Consider the following 14870-nt stretch of genomic DNA (forward strand, 5'->3'; position numbering starts at 1 on the left):
CTTAGATGACAAAGGGGACACCTGTCCTCATCTGGGACAAAGAGGTGACCAGCAGGAAGGTCAGAGTGCTGCTCCCAGAAGGTACTAACCCCCAGAGGGGCATCTCAGCAGGCAGACCCTGAAGGCAGCATCTTCAGCCACTTCTGGGCAGCCTGGAAGGGCACCCCCTGTGCTTCCCGAGATGTTGGCTGCCAAGTACCATGTGGGAAAGACTGTCAGACCTAGTCTAGATGTATACCTTCCCAATGCTCTCTGCTATCCAAAAAATGTATACTAATTGTTCCTGCAGGGAAAGTTTATAGGTAGAATTCTCCAGATGTGTGTTAGATAAACCACCCTTACATGGGTATAGATGGTCCACCTCTGGAGCTGAGACGCTTTGATTCTGTTCACAGAAGAATCACTGGGGGAGTAGACAGAGGAGGGAAGGGGGAACAATCCTAAGGGCACCAGTGTGGGATTGGGGAAGTACTGCTGAAAGCCAGCTTTGATTTCACTTTACTTACCTGGTGATTGCTTAAATAGTTCTTTGTACAAGCCAGGCACTGGTTAAGCACTTCACATGTTTAACTCACGTAATGGACCTGATGAGGCAGTTACTGTTACTTCTTCATTTTCCAGTTGAGGAAATGAGGCACGGGAGGTTGTAAGTAACTTGTTCAGGGTCCTATAGCCCATAAGATACATATTCCTGAAGAGCTTTTTTTTTTTTTTCTTTTGGTGGTGGAGGGGATTGGCACATTAAATCCTCTGTGCTGGGGCGCCTGGGTGGCTCAGCCTGTTAAGCGTCTGCCTTTGGCTCAGGTCACAATCTCGGGGTCCTGGGATCAAGCCCTGGGATGAGCTCCCCACTCAGCAGCCAGTCTGCTTTTCCCTCTCCCTCGGCTCCTCCCCCCACCTTGTACTCTCTCTCAAATAAATACATAAAATCTTTTTTAAAAATCCTATATCTCATTTAAATAACCATAATTTAAAGATTTACAATAGAGAAGCTTTCAAACAGGGAAAGAATCCTCTCCAGATGAATTTTTGTCTCTCTGGGCATACTTGATTCCTTTGCTTTTCCTTTTTGAAGGCTCCAGATTTCCATAGTGTCCAACACTCACCTGGGCTAGATTTTGAGATAGGGATAGAATGACGTAGGTGTGCACAGAAGTGAGAACAGAGATCTAAGACCCTACATTTTGAAGGTTTGAGGAAGGGAGGGGCTGCTTCTGAGAATTCCAGCTGGAGGTTCTTAGGGTTTCTGTGCCGCCTTCAGGTCAGTTTGCGGGGATGGACCTGGGGTGGGAAATGTAATTCTGGTGCTAAGGAACAACCTGAGAGCAAACATTCTAAACAATGGAACATACCAGGATAGTATAGGGCCTGAGTTTTCTATGATATTTTCAAGTTTATTGTTTATAAAATGGTTTTGTAAGACATATCCTTGAGGGAAAGTTGCCAAATAAGTTCCTTGACACTTGACCTTCAATAATCAGGTAGAAAAGCAAGCTCCCTTAAAGCCATTCAAAGGTAAGCCTGAGGTCAACTGGCAGGATACCTGGGGGCTGGAAGCAGGGGTTCTCATCCTTAGGGCCGTGGAAAATGTATTCAATACTTAGTCTGCGTGCATAAACATTTCTCCAGGAAGAGGGTCCTGTGCTGTCATCAACTTCTCACAGAAGTCAAGGGACCCCAAAATGTGCAGAACCCCTGCCCGACACCATCTCTTCAGGGACCCGGGGGAGTAAACCCAGAAGGGTCGGGAAAGACCCGCAGCTTGGCAGCAGGACCTCCGCTTTCAGAGGGCGCGGGGAAAGCCGGGCTCTAGGAGATGCTCCTTTACCCTGACCGGTTCCCTGGTGGTCTGTACTGCCCAAGGGATGCCCGGTCCCTCCGGCAGTTGGGGGTTCAAGACCTGCATCCCCAACGCCCGCCTCCCAGTAGGGCTCCAGCCCGGGGTGTGGCAGGCTCGAATCTGCTCCCAGGCCCAGCGCGAAGGCTGCAGCGCGTAACGAGCTGTGGTTTCAGCGGCTCGCATCCCACTTCCCCGCCTGGGCCAGTTCCTGGGGGGACTGGCCTCGACCGCAGCGCCGCGCCCCGCGGCGCGCGCGCACTCATTTTCCTGGCGGAGGGAGCGGGCTTCGGCGGGCGCTGCGTCCTACAAGATGTGCTGACGTCGCGGAGGGCCGGCAGTCGGCTCGGGAGCGGCCGGCGCGCGCGTGTGCGTTGGGTGCAGCTGCGAGGCGGGGAGGCGCGCAGGGTCGGTGGTTGTGCTGCTCCTAGGGCGGCGGCCGCCACCGCAGCAGCACCCCGGGCTGAGGGGGCCGTCGCGACGGGACGAGCTGGGGATGGGGAACACCGGGCCCCGCACCTCTCCCGGGCGCGTGTGCGGCGCCGGGGGCGCACAGTGACGGCTGCGGCGCCCCTAAGCCGGGCAGCGCTGAGGCCGCTTCGCCAAGGGAGCCTTCGGCCGGCGGCGGGCCGGGCCATGAGGAGCAGCCGGGCCCGGGCCAGGCCTCGCTGACCCCCGGCCCCGCGCGGAGGCCTCCCCCGTTTCCGCTCCGGTCTCTCGGCATGAGCGTCCGCCCAGGCCGGGGGCCGCGGCTGCCCCAGTGCGGCGGCCCGCGGGCGCGCTCCGGGCCGGCGGGCCCGCGGTGCTGAGCCCGGCCTGCCTCGCTGCGCTGCCCGCCCGCCCGCTGTATGCCCCGGGGGCGCGGCCATGGAGGTGGTGGGCGACTTCGAGTACAGCAAGAGGGACCTCGTGGGACACGGGGCCTTCGCCGTGGTCTTCCGGGGGCGGCACCGCCAGGTGAGCCCCGCCGGCCGGGGCGAGGCCGGGGTCTGTGGGCCGCCCTCCCGTCCGCGCGGCCGCGGCGGGACTGGATGGTCCTGAAACTTGGCGACGCCGCGGGCGCAGAGGCCCCCCCCCCCGGCTTGGCTCGCCGCCCTGAGGCCTGCCATTGTGCGCGCTGTCAGTGTCGCGGGGTTTGTTTTGGTCGGGCGAGGACTGTTTTGAGGCCGAAGCCGCTAGGCAGCGCTCCACCTACCGACTGGCCGCTCGGCCTCTGATTTCCTCCTTGCAGACCGCCTGGTAACCAGAGCGCGCTTAGGGGCTCGCTCGCCCGCCCGGCCCGCCGGGACGTGCCTTTCCCCCTGAATGTGCCCAGGATCCGAGTCCGAAAAGCCTGCACACGGTCCCCTGCCCAGCCCGGGCGTGGGCGCATCTGAGGTTTTTCCGCACCCTGGGCTGCCAAAGCTTGTCCCTTTTCAGGTCGATAGTTGCAGACCCAGCGGAAAACGGGCTGGTTTCCCGTTAGCCCGAGACTTTCTCAAACTCGGGGTGGGGGTGGGGGGTATCACATTTCCCAGCGTTGGTTCCTCAACACGCGGACGAGCCCCGTACCACCTTGCCTTTCTGGGGTTAGATAGGCGGGTGGGAGAGAGGGTTGGACGCTTCATCTTTCAGTCCAAGTAAACATGAATGCCGGTTCGAAAATGTTTTAAAGCTCTTGCAGTTCCGCAAATAGGGTCCCACGAGGTTGTCGAATCTAAAGAATTTGGAAGAGCACCTAGGGAGTGGAAATGATCAAAGGGGTTTTGGTAGTCCTGGTTGTTGGCAAGGGGCCTGTTAAAAGCGGGCTGGTTTTGTTGCTTATCAGAGTAATAAAAACTACTTTCCTTTATTATGGGATAAACTGAAAACTCGACAAAAAGTGATTAAAACAGGGCCAAATCTTGCCAAGCTATCAAATACCACCTTCCAGTTTATTATCCGCATTTCTCCAAAACTTTAAAGTGGTTGTAAATTTTGTCCTTTGTTTCATTTCATGCTCGCTACTATGTGATCTTCGTATTTATTATTTTTAGTGGCTGTCTTGTAGGACGTCAGCTTGTAATTTATGAAATCATTTTCCTATTGTTGGAGATTCGGATTCTTTTCCATTCCCCCCCCCCCGGTTTTTTTAATTTTGTTAAAAAAAAAAAAAAAAACCTTTGTGCTTATAGATTATGTTTCTATAAAATAATTTCCCGGAGTAACACTGTTTTTCCTTTTCAGAAAACTGATTGGGAGGTAGCTATTAAAAGTATTAATAAAAAGAACTTGTCAAAATCACAAATACTGCTTGGGAAGGAAATTAAGATCTTAAAGGTATGTTTATTTATGTGATATTTCATACTGGGTTAAAACTTATTTTAAAATTAATGCATGATGACATCTTTTGTAATTTTGGTCCCTGGAGCCAAGTTTGAGAGTTTTCACCTGTTGCTCTCATTTTTGCATGCTCAGTTTTTTGAGACATTTGAGTACTCGGAAGCTATTTTTAAGAATAGATGTTTGTGGCTCGTGGGCTTAGAGGGATTCTGTGAAGACTGATTTTAGCTTCTCCTAATTTCTTCTTTTCCTTGGTTATTGTGTTACTGTTTGAGAAGAGGCACACCCTTCTTATCCAATATTTAGCTCTTGTCTTGATCCCTTTCAGGTGACACTTAAGTATTTGGGGGGGACTGGGGGCAGATGGAACCTTTCTTCCTTGTAAATTGAAAACAAATTATTTACCTTGGAACTGGTCTTTTTAGATCACCCACAAGCAGTGTTACCCAAGTGAGGTGCTTTGGGGAAAAAATGGTTGCCTCGTCAAATACGTATGCAAAATCCTGTTTACTGCATACTTCTTGGAGAGTCACAAAGCCCTTTGCTTGGCAAAGAAAAATCTGAAAAATTGCGCCATGAAGAAACTGGCTTAGGTGTATTTAACTCAGTGTTCCCCAAGCTGGTGTGAGCGTAGAGCTCTCACCTCACACCAGCTTTCACCGAAACTACTCCTCTGTGGAGAGCTCTTTGGGAAGAATTACAGCTCTTTGAGCTAAGAATTATGCTTCATTTTCGTTCAGGCAAATAACGTGCGCTTTAAAAGCACTTCGGAATTTCATGCCTTTATTGCCGTTAGAACTGTATATTGAATTTGAAAAGACTCCCAGAGAGTCTGTGGTCATACTAACTGTGACATTTATTTTGTAAATGAGAGTACTCACCTTGTTAAGAGTCTAAAAAATGATCCTGGTGAAAAAACATTTAGGGCTCAAGTAAAGTTTGATCAGGCACATTTCCTCTTACTCTTTTGTAGATTGAATTGTTCTGATCTAGTAATGGAAGTGTAGTATGTAGAAAGAGTATATACTACCTAATGTGTGTGTATACTTAATATTTATTTGCATATTGAAATACATTATTAAGAGTGATCACAAATATTTTAAATTCTCAATTTCCTTAACAGGAACTTCAGCATGAAAATATTGTAGCACTCTATGATGTTCAGGTACCTTATTATTAATATTATTTTTTAATTTGCATGTCAGTAAGGAACTCTGCTATTTCATACAAATTTAAGTGAATTGTAATAGAAATAGAAAATTGCCTTATTCTTGTTGGAAAGGTATATAGTTTGAGTTACATATTTATTAATAAAAAATTGCTTAAAGTAGGGGCGCCTGGGTGGCTCAGTTCGTTAAGCATCTGCCTTCGGCTCAAGTCCAGCTCCACGGAGAGCTCCCTGCTCAGCAGGGGAGTCTGCTTCTCCCTCTGCCTCTCCCTCTGCCCCTGCTCATGTATTCTCTCTCGTTCACTCTCTCAAATAAAATCTTTAAAAAAAAAAGTTGTTTAAAGTAGCATTGAGGGATAGGAGAAAATAATGTGCTGCATGAGTACATGAGTACTTTTATAGCCATACTATAGGAGTAGTGTTATTTTAGGTCAAGTAGAGGAATATTGATACCAGATCTAGCATTTCCTTTTTTTTTTTTCCCCCTAGCATTTCTGTCGTAAATGTAGAAAGGACTGTTGTGGGCTATTTAAAAAGTCAGAGCTTTTTTTTATTGCAAAAGTAACATTTGCTAATTGTAGATGTATTAGAAAAAAAATTAAAGAAAGCGTGCATATTCATCACCCTGATATAGCTGTGATTATCACCATGGCATACAGTAGAGTTGAATTTTATTTGGAGGTGGGAAGGCAAGGTTCTGAAGGTCTCTTCTAAGGCAACATTTCCCCTTGGAAGTCCTTTTAAAAAGCCTGATTTTGGAGAAAATTAGTATTTGGGGGGGCAGAGCATGAGAGTAAGTAGTTGGCTTATATTTAGGGGCCATATTGTGTTTTAAATTCTAGAACCACTCTTGTCTAGTGTGGTATCCGCTGTGTGAGAGCCACAGTGATCTGAGATCTAAGGAGGGGGCAGCAGACTCAGCTTCTCCCTGGATTCTCACTCCAAAGCAGACTAGGGTGCGTGATTTATGGCATTTCCTTCTTTTGTTTTTCTTAGTCTGGACAGTTGAATTCCAGTAAAGTAAATGGACATGTTACATGAGTCTGCTGTATGTGTTTCTAGCTAAAACCTTTTTTTTTTTTTTTAAGATTTTATTTATTTACTTGACAGACACACAGCGAGAGAGGGAACACAAGCAGGGGGAGTGGGAGAGGGAGAAGCAGGCTTCCCGCCCGAGCAGGGAGCCAAATGCAGGGCGATGTAGGGCTCGATTCCAGGACCCTGGAATCATGACCCGAACTGAAGGTAGAGTCTGCTTAATGACTGAGCCACCCAGGCGCCCCGCTAAAATCTTTTCTGTACACACTTCCATTACTCGAATTCATTTATAAGGTTTTGAGTGGCTACTGTGTGCCAGGCATTGTTCTAAGGGCTAGGAATAAAGCAGCGAGTAAAACAAAGTCCTTGCTTTCAGTGTGCTTAATTTTAGCAGGGTGAGACAAAATGGACTGTTCTTCTTGTGCTTCTTTTTTGTATGTAGTGATTTTTCACATAGTCATATCATACTACAAAGTATTTAACTAAACCCACGTTACAAGATGTTTCATTTTTTTCTGTTATAGAAAAGTGCTATGAAGATAATATATAAATTCTGAACATAGCTTGGATTATTTTCATTCAATTTCTAGCATTGGAATTACCAAGGCAAATAAATAGCACACACAGTTTTAAAGTTTTTGATTGTAGAGTGTCATTGCTCTCCCAAAAAATGACAATTTAAATTTCATGTGCAGACTATGTGAGTTCTGTGGGGTGTGTTTTGTTACCTGTTTAAGTGGGTGTAACTCATTCCTTCATCCAAGAAATTCAAAGCAGCATAGAAAGAAAGGAGGAAAAACCTTAAAGTCAAAACTAAACTTATGTCACCATCCCTAGTTGAAATGTTGATTCTCCTCGGAGCTGTTTGTGTAGTTTGTCTTAGTCTCTGGAGACAGAGGGCACCAAGTGGTACAAGTCAGTGCCTGGTACAAAAATTGTTAAATAATATTAACTCTTAATTGCCCATTTTTTGAGAAGCACAGAAAACCCTGTCAATTGCAGAGTAGATTTTGCTTTCAGAAAATACAAAGTATACTTAGATTTCATTCTATTAGAAAAATATTTTTAAGTACTAGCTTTGGTTGTAGAGTGAGATATTTAGGAGGAACATGTGCTCAAAAACCTGAATTATCAAACAGTCCAGAATTTCAAGGTGACTGCAGTAAAATGTTTATATTTTGTGCATTGTATACTACTGGAAATACATAAATTTAAGAGATATCAGTCAAGTAAATACACTCTCGAGCATTTGACTAATGAGTAAACAGTCTTGATCTAATATTTTAGATTTGCTTCCTTAATTTTAATTGTATGTTTGTAGAGACAGTACAGTAGTTTTATCAAATTGAAATGAACATCATTTTTCCTGGCCATCAGTTTTGGAAATCTGTCTAAAGTTTATGGATACACTTTTATAAATTGAGAACTTTTGACATTGTAAAAAATCAGGTTTCACTTCAGATGACACCTAAAAAGCAACATACTTTCCCTAATTAAAAAATTAACATATTCTCATAGTTACAATAACCATTGTGAACATGAATAAATTAAAAAAGGAATAGCAATTTTCAGAAATAACCACTGTTATATTTCTTTTAGCGTTTTCAAATATATATATATATGCAACTATAATCATTTGTATTTAGATTTTAAGCTTTTCATCGTGAGGGACTTAATAATAGTATTTTTACATAAGTGCAACTTGTTTTATTAGACTTAGTATATCTTGGATACCTTTTCATGTCAACATAGTACCATAAGGCCAAATGATAATTTCCTTAAAGCCCAATTGTGGCCATTTGGGTTGTTTCTCATTTTTCCCTGTTCAAAACAGTGCTGCCGAGAAAGCTCTGTACATATCTCTGCTTGCTTGAATGAGTGTTCCTGTAGAATAAAACCCTTGTCATGGAATCGTCTGGTCAAAGATATTAGCATGTTGCCTTGCAGAAGGTTGTACCAATTTATTCTGATCTAATGATCTGTTGGGTTTTTTTTCTTAAATCATTAGTGCATTGACCATCTTCATGTTTTATTTGCCTTTTTGTATTTCTTCTGTGACTTTCCTGGTGGCGTTCTCTGATGTTGTGCTGTGTTCGTTGTTCCTACTGATTCCTTCGTAATTAGTATTTCTTGGACCAGGTAATGGGGAACAAAAAGGAGTGTAGTGGTGAACAAAATAGAAATGGTCCTTGCCCTCGCGCAGCTTCCGCATCCTGGGGAGGAGGATGTGAAGCAAATAGCTGCTTACTCTAGGTGTGCGCAGTGCCCTGAGGAAGACGAGCGCAGTCGAAGACCTTTGAGAGGAAAGCATATGGGGGTGAAGGGAGTAGGGCTCCCCACTTTGTGGGCTGGGGATGACTTGGTGAACAAATGGTGTTTAAGCTGACCTTGACGGAACAGTGGGAGATGGCCAGGCTTGGGTGGGTGGGAGAAGGGCAGGTAAGCGCCCCAAGCAGAGGAAGCCTTCTCTGTAGAGCGGACAGGAGGGATGAGAGCTTGAGCAGCTGGGAGAAGCCCGGGCGGGGGATGGGAGCGCAGGGGTGAGGGGAGGGTGCGGTTCGTGATGCTGGCATTGGTGTCAGCAGGGGCCACGGGCAGCCTTGAGTCTGAGGGCGGCGCCATGCCCTTGAAGAGTTTGAAGAGCCAGAGAGTGAGGATATGTCTGTTTTTCAAAAGATACCTATCTTTGACCCTTCTGGGCAGGAGATAAGTAATGTCAGTCAGGAGTACTTCGCCTGCGTATTTGTCAGTTGTCTGGATAAACAAACACCAGCAGGTAATTTTTAGTGTTGTGAGAAAAAAAGATGATTCATTTAATAAAATGGTGCTGGCAAAACTGAGATACATGAGAAAAAATAAAGTCGGATCCCTATTCTCACCATCTTCCACAGTAATTTCCAAATGAATTAAAGGCTCAAGTATATAAAATAAAGAGTAAGAGTCTTAGAATAATATATTTTTTTGAGACACACAGAGAGAGAGAGAGAGAGAGAGAGAGAGTGCGCACAAGTGGAGAGGAGCGGAGAGGGAGAAGGAAAAGCAGATCCCCCCCCCCGCGGAGCAGGGAGCCCGAGGCCAGACTCCATCCCAGGAGCCCCTCCCCCCAGATCATGACCTGAGCCAAAGGCAGACGCTTAACCAACTGAGCCACCAGTGCCCCAAGAATCTTAGAATAATATTTAGATGACTATATATAATCCAAGAGTTGGAAAGGTATTTTAAATCAAGAAACTCAGGGGCGCCTGGGTGGCTCAGTTGGTTAGGCGACTGCCTTCGGCTCAGGTCATGATCCTGGGGTCCTGGGATCGAGTCCCACATCGGGCTCCCTGCTCAGCGGGGAGCCTGCTTCTCCCTCTGACCCTCCCCCCTCTCATGTACTCTCTCTCATTCTCGATCTCTCAAATAAATAAATAAATCTTTTAAAAATTTTAAAAAAAATAAGAAACTCAGAAGCTATAGAAGTAGGGACATGTACAATTTTTAAAAATCTTGCTTTATGGCAAATAGTACCATGAACAAATCAAAAGCCATAAAAAGGAACAAACTTGATACCTGCCACAGCATATGAATTTTAAACATTCTGTTTGTGTTTAAATGCCCCGATTGGGTGGGGGCCCGTGGTGTGGGCCCTGAAAGAATTCACTCAGGGCAGAACAAAGGAGAGAGCAGTTTATTGAACACACGCCAGGGAACAGCGGGCAGGGCGGCAGTGCGGAGTAAAGAGGTAGGGGGACATGTGGAATTTTCCCTTTTTTGCTAACTGTGCCTGGTTGTAAGTAGCTCATTGGTCAGTTAGGGTCTGTGGCCATTTTTCCACGTGGGTCGCTTTAAGGAGCCTGTTTACATTCAGCTCCATGGTCACTGTGGGCCTTTTTGCCTTGCTCAAGTTTTCATCGCTCAAGCCTGTTGCCTAAAAGTGGCCTCTACGGTGTTGAGAATAAGAAGCCAGCCATATACAGCTATTGCATGGTTCTGTTTTTGTGAGTTCCAAGAAGAGGCAGGACTTGGGGAGGGGTGGTAGAAGTCAGGGAAGGCACAGTAGACGGTGTCTGTGGGGAGGTGGGAAGGGCAGAGGGGATGAAAGAATGTTCTGGCATGATGGAAATGATCTGTATTTTGATTGGAAGGGTAGTTAATGGGTCTGTGCATTTGTCACAACACACTGAAATGTACACCTCAGTCTGTGTATGTTAATGGATGTACGTTATATCATAATAAAATTTTCTTAAAAAGTACAACACAACAGATAACAGGCTAATATCTCAAACATATACATCCTCTCACAAATTGGTAAGGAAACGATAACCCAAAGAGACAGTAAGCAAAGGATGTAAATTGTTGGTTCTCATCAGAGAAATAAAGAGGCGCCTGGGTGGCTCAGTCGTTAAGCATCTGCCTTCGGCTCAGGTCATGGTCCCAGGGTCCTGGGATCGAGCCCCACATCGGGCTCCCTGCTCAGCGGGAAGCCTGCTTCTCCCTCTCCCACTCCCCCTGCTTGTGTTCCCTCTCTCGCTGTGTCTCTCTCTGTCAAATAAATAAATAAAATGAAATAAAATGGCTAATGTATGAAATGATATTCATGAACAAGTTGTCAGGGAAATGTAAATTAAAATAACAGTAAGATGTCACTTCTCACGCATCCCTTTGGCAAAATTAAAAAGTGCCTCAATTCTTATTGGTGGAATTTGGGAGGAGGTGTAAAATACTCTCATGGATCACTGGTAGAAATGTGAATTGTTAGAACATTTTTGGTATGCTGTCGGACAATATTTTGCTTCTACACCCTGTAAGAATATTCTTAACATTGCAGCCAGAATAATCCTGGTGATGTAAGTCAGGGCTTGTTGGTCCTGTGTTCGGACTTGGACTCTGCAGTGGCTCCCCATTTTTATCAAAGTAAAAGCCAAAGTCCTTATTTGCACAGCATGACCCTATTATCTCTGACCCCGTCTCCTATTTCTCTGTGCTTGCTGCTTCTGCTGCATCCACACGGGCCTCCTGTATGGTCCCTGTAGCAGTCCGTTCTCAGGGCCCTCTTCTTCCTTTTCCCTAAGACCTTTCTTCCCAGATACACCATATATACAGTTATTTCTCTGTCTCTGTGGTATATATAGATATATTCTCAACCTTCTTGAGGTCTTTACTCAAGCATTATGTTTTCAATGAATACATTTTAGCTTTCTTTAGCCACCCTCGGTAAAATTCCAGTCCCCTCCCCAGCACTATCTCCCTTCCTTACTTATTTTTCAAAGCACATATCACCCTCTAACAATTTTTATATACTCAATTCCTTTGTTTGATGTGTCTCCCTAACTCTTAACTCTTAGAAGCGAAGCTTAACGAGAATAAGGCATTTAACTTTGCTTGCTTACAGCTGTATCCTCAGTACCTAGAACAATGTCTTATATGTGGTGGGCGGTTAAAAATTTGAATGAAGAGAAATATCTGTTGCCATTAGAAATACACACCTTTTACTAGGAAAAAGTTATGAAAAGATACATACTAGCTGGAAATACTGTTTGGAGGGGTGGAGATAAGCAAAAAGGTGGAAAAGGGTTGTGTTAAGATGTACAAAAATGCAAATATATGCTCCATTTGCATGTGAGTGTATGTATTAGTAGGTGCATGAAAGCAGAAACCATGTCAGTCTCAGATGGTGACATTAAGGTGATTTTTTACTTCTTTCAAATGTTATGTATCTTAATGTTTTGCAATAAAATTGAGGAAAAAAGCAATTTTCTTTTTTTTGTGGGGGAGTATTCACTTTTGCTTGCTTGCTTTCTGTAGTCCTTGGGCAGTCTTCTGATTATGAATTTGCATTCCGGGTCCTTTAATGCCAGTGAGGGAGTATGTACGTCTGAGTATTAGATTTAACCATTATGGTTAGAAAAAGGAATATTCTCCATTACAAATCAGTGAGCATAGACATTTATTAAAGTATGTAAAACATTGGCTACTCTGGAGGATGGGCAAGGGTGGATACCGTGGAGGAGGTGCCTGGGTAACAGCGGTGGCACCGCTGGAAATGGAGAGGCCTGGGCAGATGGGTGAGGCATTTAGGAGATGGGGCTGGTGATAGCTGTGTGAGGTAAAGAGGAGGAAATCGGAGTTGACAGCTCTTTGTTGTATGTATTGAAATGTTTTTCCCAGTTTGTCTCTCTTTTGGGGGGGAGCAGGGAGGAGGGAGTCTTTGGCATCTCTTTGGTATGTGGAAGTTCTTGAATAGTAAAATTTGTCCATCTGTTCTTTAATGGCTTCTGGGTTTCATATTTCAGGATTTCTCCACCTTGAAATTATAAAAATGGCCCTCCCCCATTTTCTCCTAGTATTTATGGTTTTGGTTTTTCATATTTATATCTTTGGCCTCTGGACTTAAGTGCAGAGAAATGATCTAGGGACTCATCTTACGTTTCAGAAGGGTATGCTGAAGAGGATGGTGCCTTCTGTGGGACTGTTGCAAGGAGTTAGGCCATTTGCAGAATTATGGGCAAAACAGGTTTAGATTAGGGAGGTACTTTGTTAGCACTTCTTAAGTTTGTAACTGGGGGCCGAGGGTGCAAGAAGAGCACCTGGCTCTGCGGTTCCAGAATGGACTAGGTTTGACCACTCGCCACTGACAAAATCTAAAGACAGAGAAATGAGTGGTGGCGAAACAAGAAAGGGGCTTTTTTGAGTGAGGCCAACCCTGGGAAGACAGCCGAATAACTCTCAAGGACGGTCCCCAGAGTGCTGAAAATACTTCTAGGTTCATATAAGGAAAATGTGGGTCAAAGATTGATGGGTACCTGCAGGTGGGCAGTAAAGGTCAGGTCGATCATTGTCTTGGGGTCAATCACAAGGGCTCTTGCTGGCCTTAGGGCAGTCCCTGTTACTCCTTTGCCCTCTGGGTCTTTTGCCTGAGATACGAGATCAGCTGGAAAGAAGAACTTCAATCAATTAGAAAGTACACACGGAGGTCAGAATGGGGGTAGTTGGCATCCTCTTTCAGGTTTGACAGATCAGTGTTATATTACAGTGTTTTTTCCAACACCACCAAGTCATCAACTCAATTTTAACACTATCTACCTGGAGTTAGCATCAGATCTGACAGGTTAAGGACTTTGCCCTACAAGACTGCACCCCCTGCCCTGCACCTCCCCCCCAATTTTAGGCACCAGTCACAAGTCCAGGTTATCACCTGTGTCTCTGACCAACCAGCTATAGATCAGAGGTACCAGCAACCTCCTCCTTGGATTTGATTAATTGCTAAAGTGGCCCACAGCCCTCAGAGAAACATTTCACTTACTAGATTATCGGTTTATCATAAAAGGGTATAAAAGAACATAACTTAGAAACAACCAGATGGAAGAGATGCATAGGGTGAGGTATGTAGGAAGGGTGACCACTCTCTGCACATCCCTCTGAGCCCCATCCTTTTGGGGTTTTATGGAGGCTGTATTACATAGGTATACTTCATTAAATCATTGGCCATTGGTGATTTAACTCAATCTCTAGTCCCTCTCCCCTCTCTGGAGGTAGGGTGGGGAGGGGTGGGGCTGTAATGTCCAACCCTCTGATCCAACTGTCGGTTCTCCTGGCAATCCAGCCCTGATCCTTAGGTGACCTGGGGGGTTTTCCAAAGGTCTCCTCATTAACATAACAAAAGACCCCTTGATCTCTGATCCCTTAGGAGGTTAGAATGATTTTCTTTCTTCTTTTACGAGATAACCGTAGCCTAAGGGGTGGAGAATGAATCAGGAAAAGTAGCAGAGAAATGGGTTTTAGGAGCCCAGACTTTGTCTTCAATCTTTCTCTTGCCCTTTACTGAATTGTTTTGTTACTTTATGTTTCTCCCCTTCTGATCCTGAGCATCTGAGTTCTGCTGGAAAGAACATTTAGTCACGCTGTCTGATTTTTAAATTCACTTTATCTTTATTGTTTTTTCAAATTACAAAGGGAATAGGCCCTCAGTGGAAAAACAATTTAAATAGTCTAGCAGTATATAAAGTAAAAAAGAGATGCCCTCTTCTGATAGCTCCCTTTATTTCTTTTTCCAGGAAAAAACCACCATTGTGCATCCTTCAAAAGACTTTATTTTTTATTTATAAACACCACTCCCTTGGTAAAGGGAGATCATGACCCAAGCCTGCTTATGCAGGATGCTATGAGGCTGACTAGCACCATGTAACCCCAAGGAGAATAATTCTGTTGTTGGGTTGTGTTAAAATATACAAAAATGTTTTTAGTTGAACAAATTGTTTTTTTTAAATTGTTCATTTTTGTCTAAATTTTTGTATACTGGCATAGAGTTCTTGATAATACTTTTTTTTTTCCTTCTTAGGGATTTTCTATCTTATTAAGGAGTTGGAGTAGGGAAATGATAAATTGAAATTCATTGTGTTTAATTTTGTGGATGGAAGTTCCTGGGGAAGAGTTGAGGATGAGGATTTTCTGATTTTAGAAAAGGAGAGCAGTTGTGTGTTGAACTCTGGGAAGCCCTCCGTGGTCTGGCTCACAGGCCTCTTGGCCTCGCTCCTCAGCCTTTCT

General features: G+C 44.8%; 1 protein-coding gene across 4 annotated transcripts in view; it reads left to right on the forward strand.

The window, feature by feature from the left end:
• Window positions 1-2167: 2167 nt before the first annotated feature.
• The window catches only part of ULK2 (unc-51 like autophagy activating kinase 2), an 83591-nt gene continuing 70888 nt past the window's right edge, over window positions 2168-14870 (forward strand). For 3 of the 4 annotated variants that reach the window (XM_025864060.2, XM_073881786.1, XM_025864062.2), the window contains exons 1-3: window positions 2169-2794; window positions 4043-4135; window positions 5262-5303. In XM_025864060.2, the coding sequence (XP_025719845.2) occupies window positions 2705-2794; window positions 4043-4135; window positions 5262-5303 (225 nt within the window). In that variant the 5' untranslated portion in view covers window positions 2169-2704. Of the gene's footprint in view, window positions 2795-4042; window positions 4136-5261; window positions 5304-14870 lie in introns of all 4 variants that reach the window. The other variant, XM_025864058.2, reaches the window with a different exon arrangement.

This window comes from Callorhinus ursinus, unplaced genomic scaffold, assembly GCF_003265705.2.
Source record: "Callorhinus ursinus isolate GAN/ISIS: 27379988/994484 unplaced genomic scaffold, GSC_fseal_2.0 scaffold43, whole genome shotgun sequence".
NCBI classification, from domain to species: domain Eukaryota; kingdom Metazoa; phylum Chordata; class Mammalia; order Carnivora; family Otariidae; genus Callorhinus; species Callorhinus ursinus.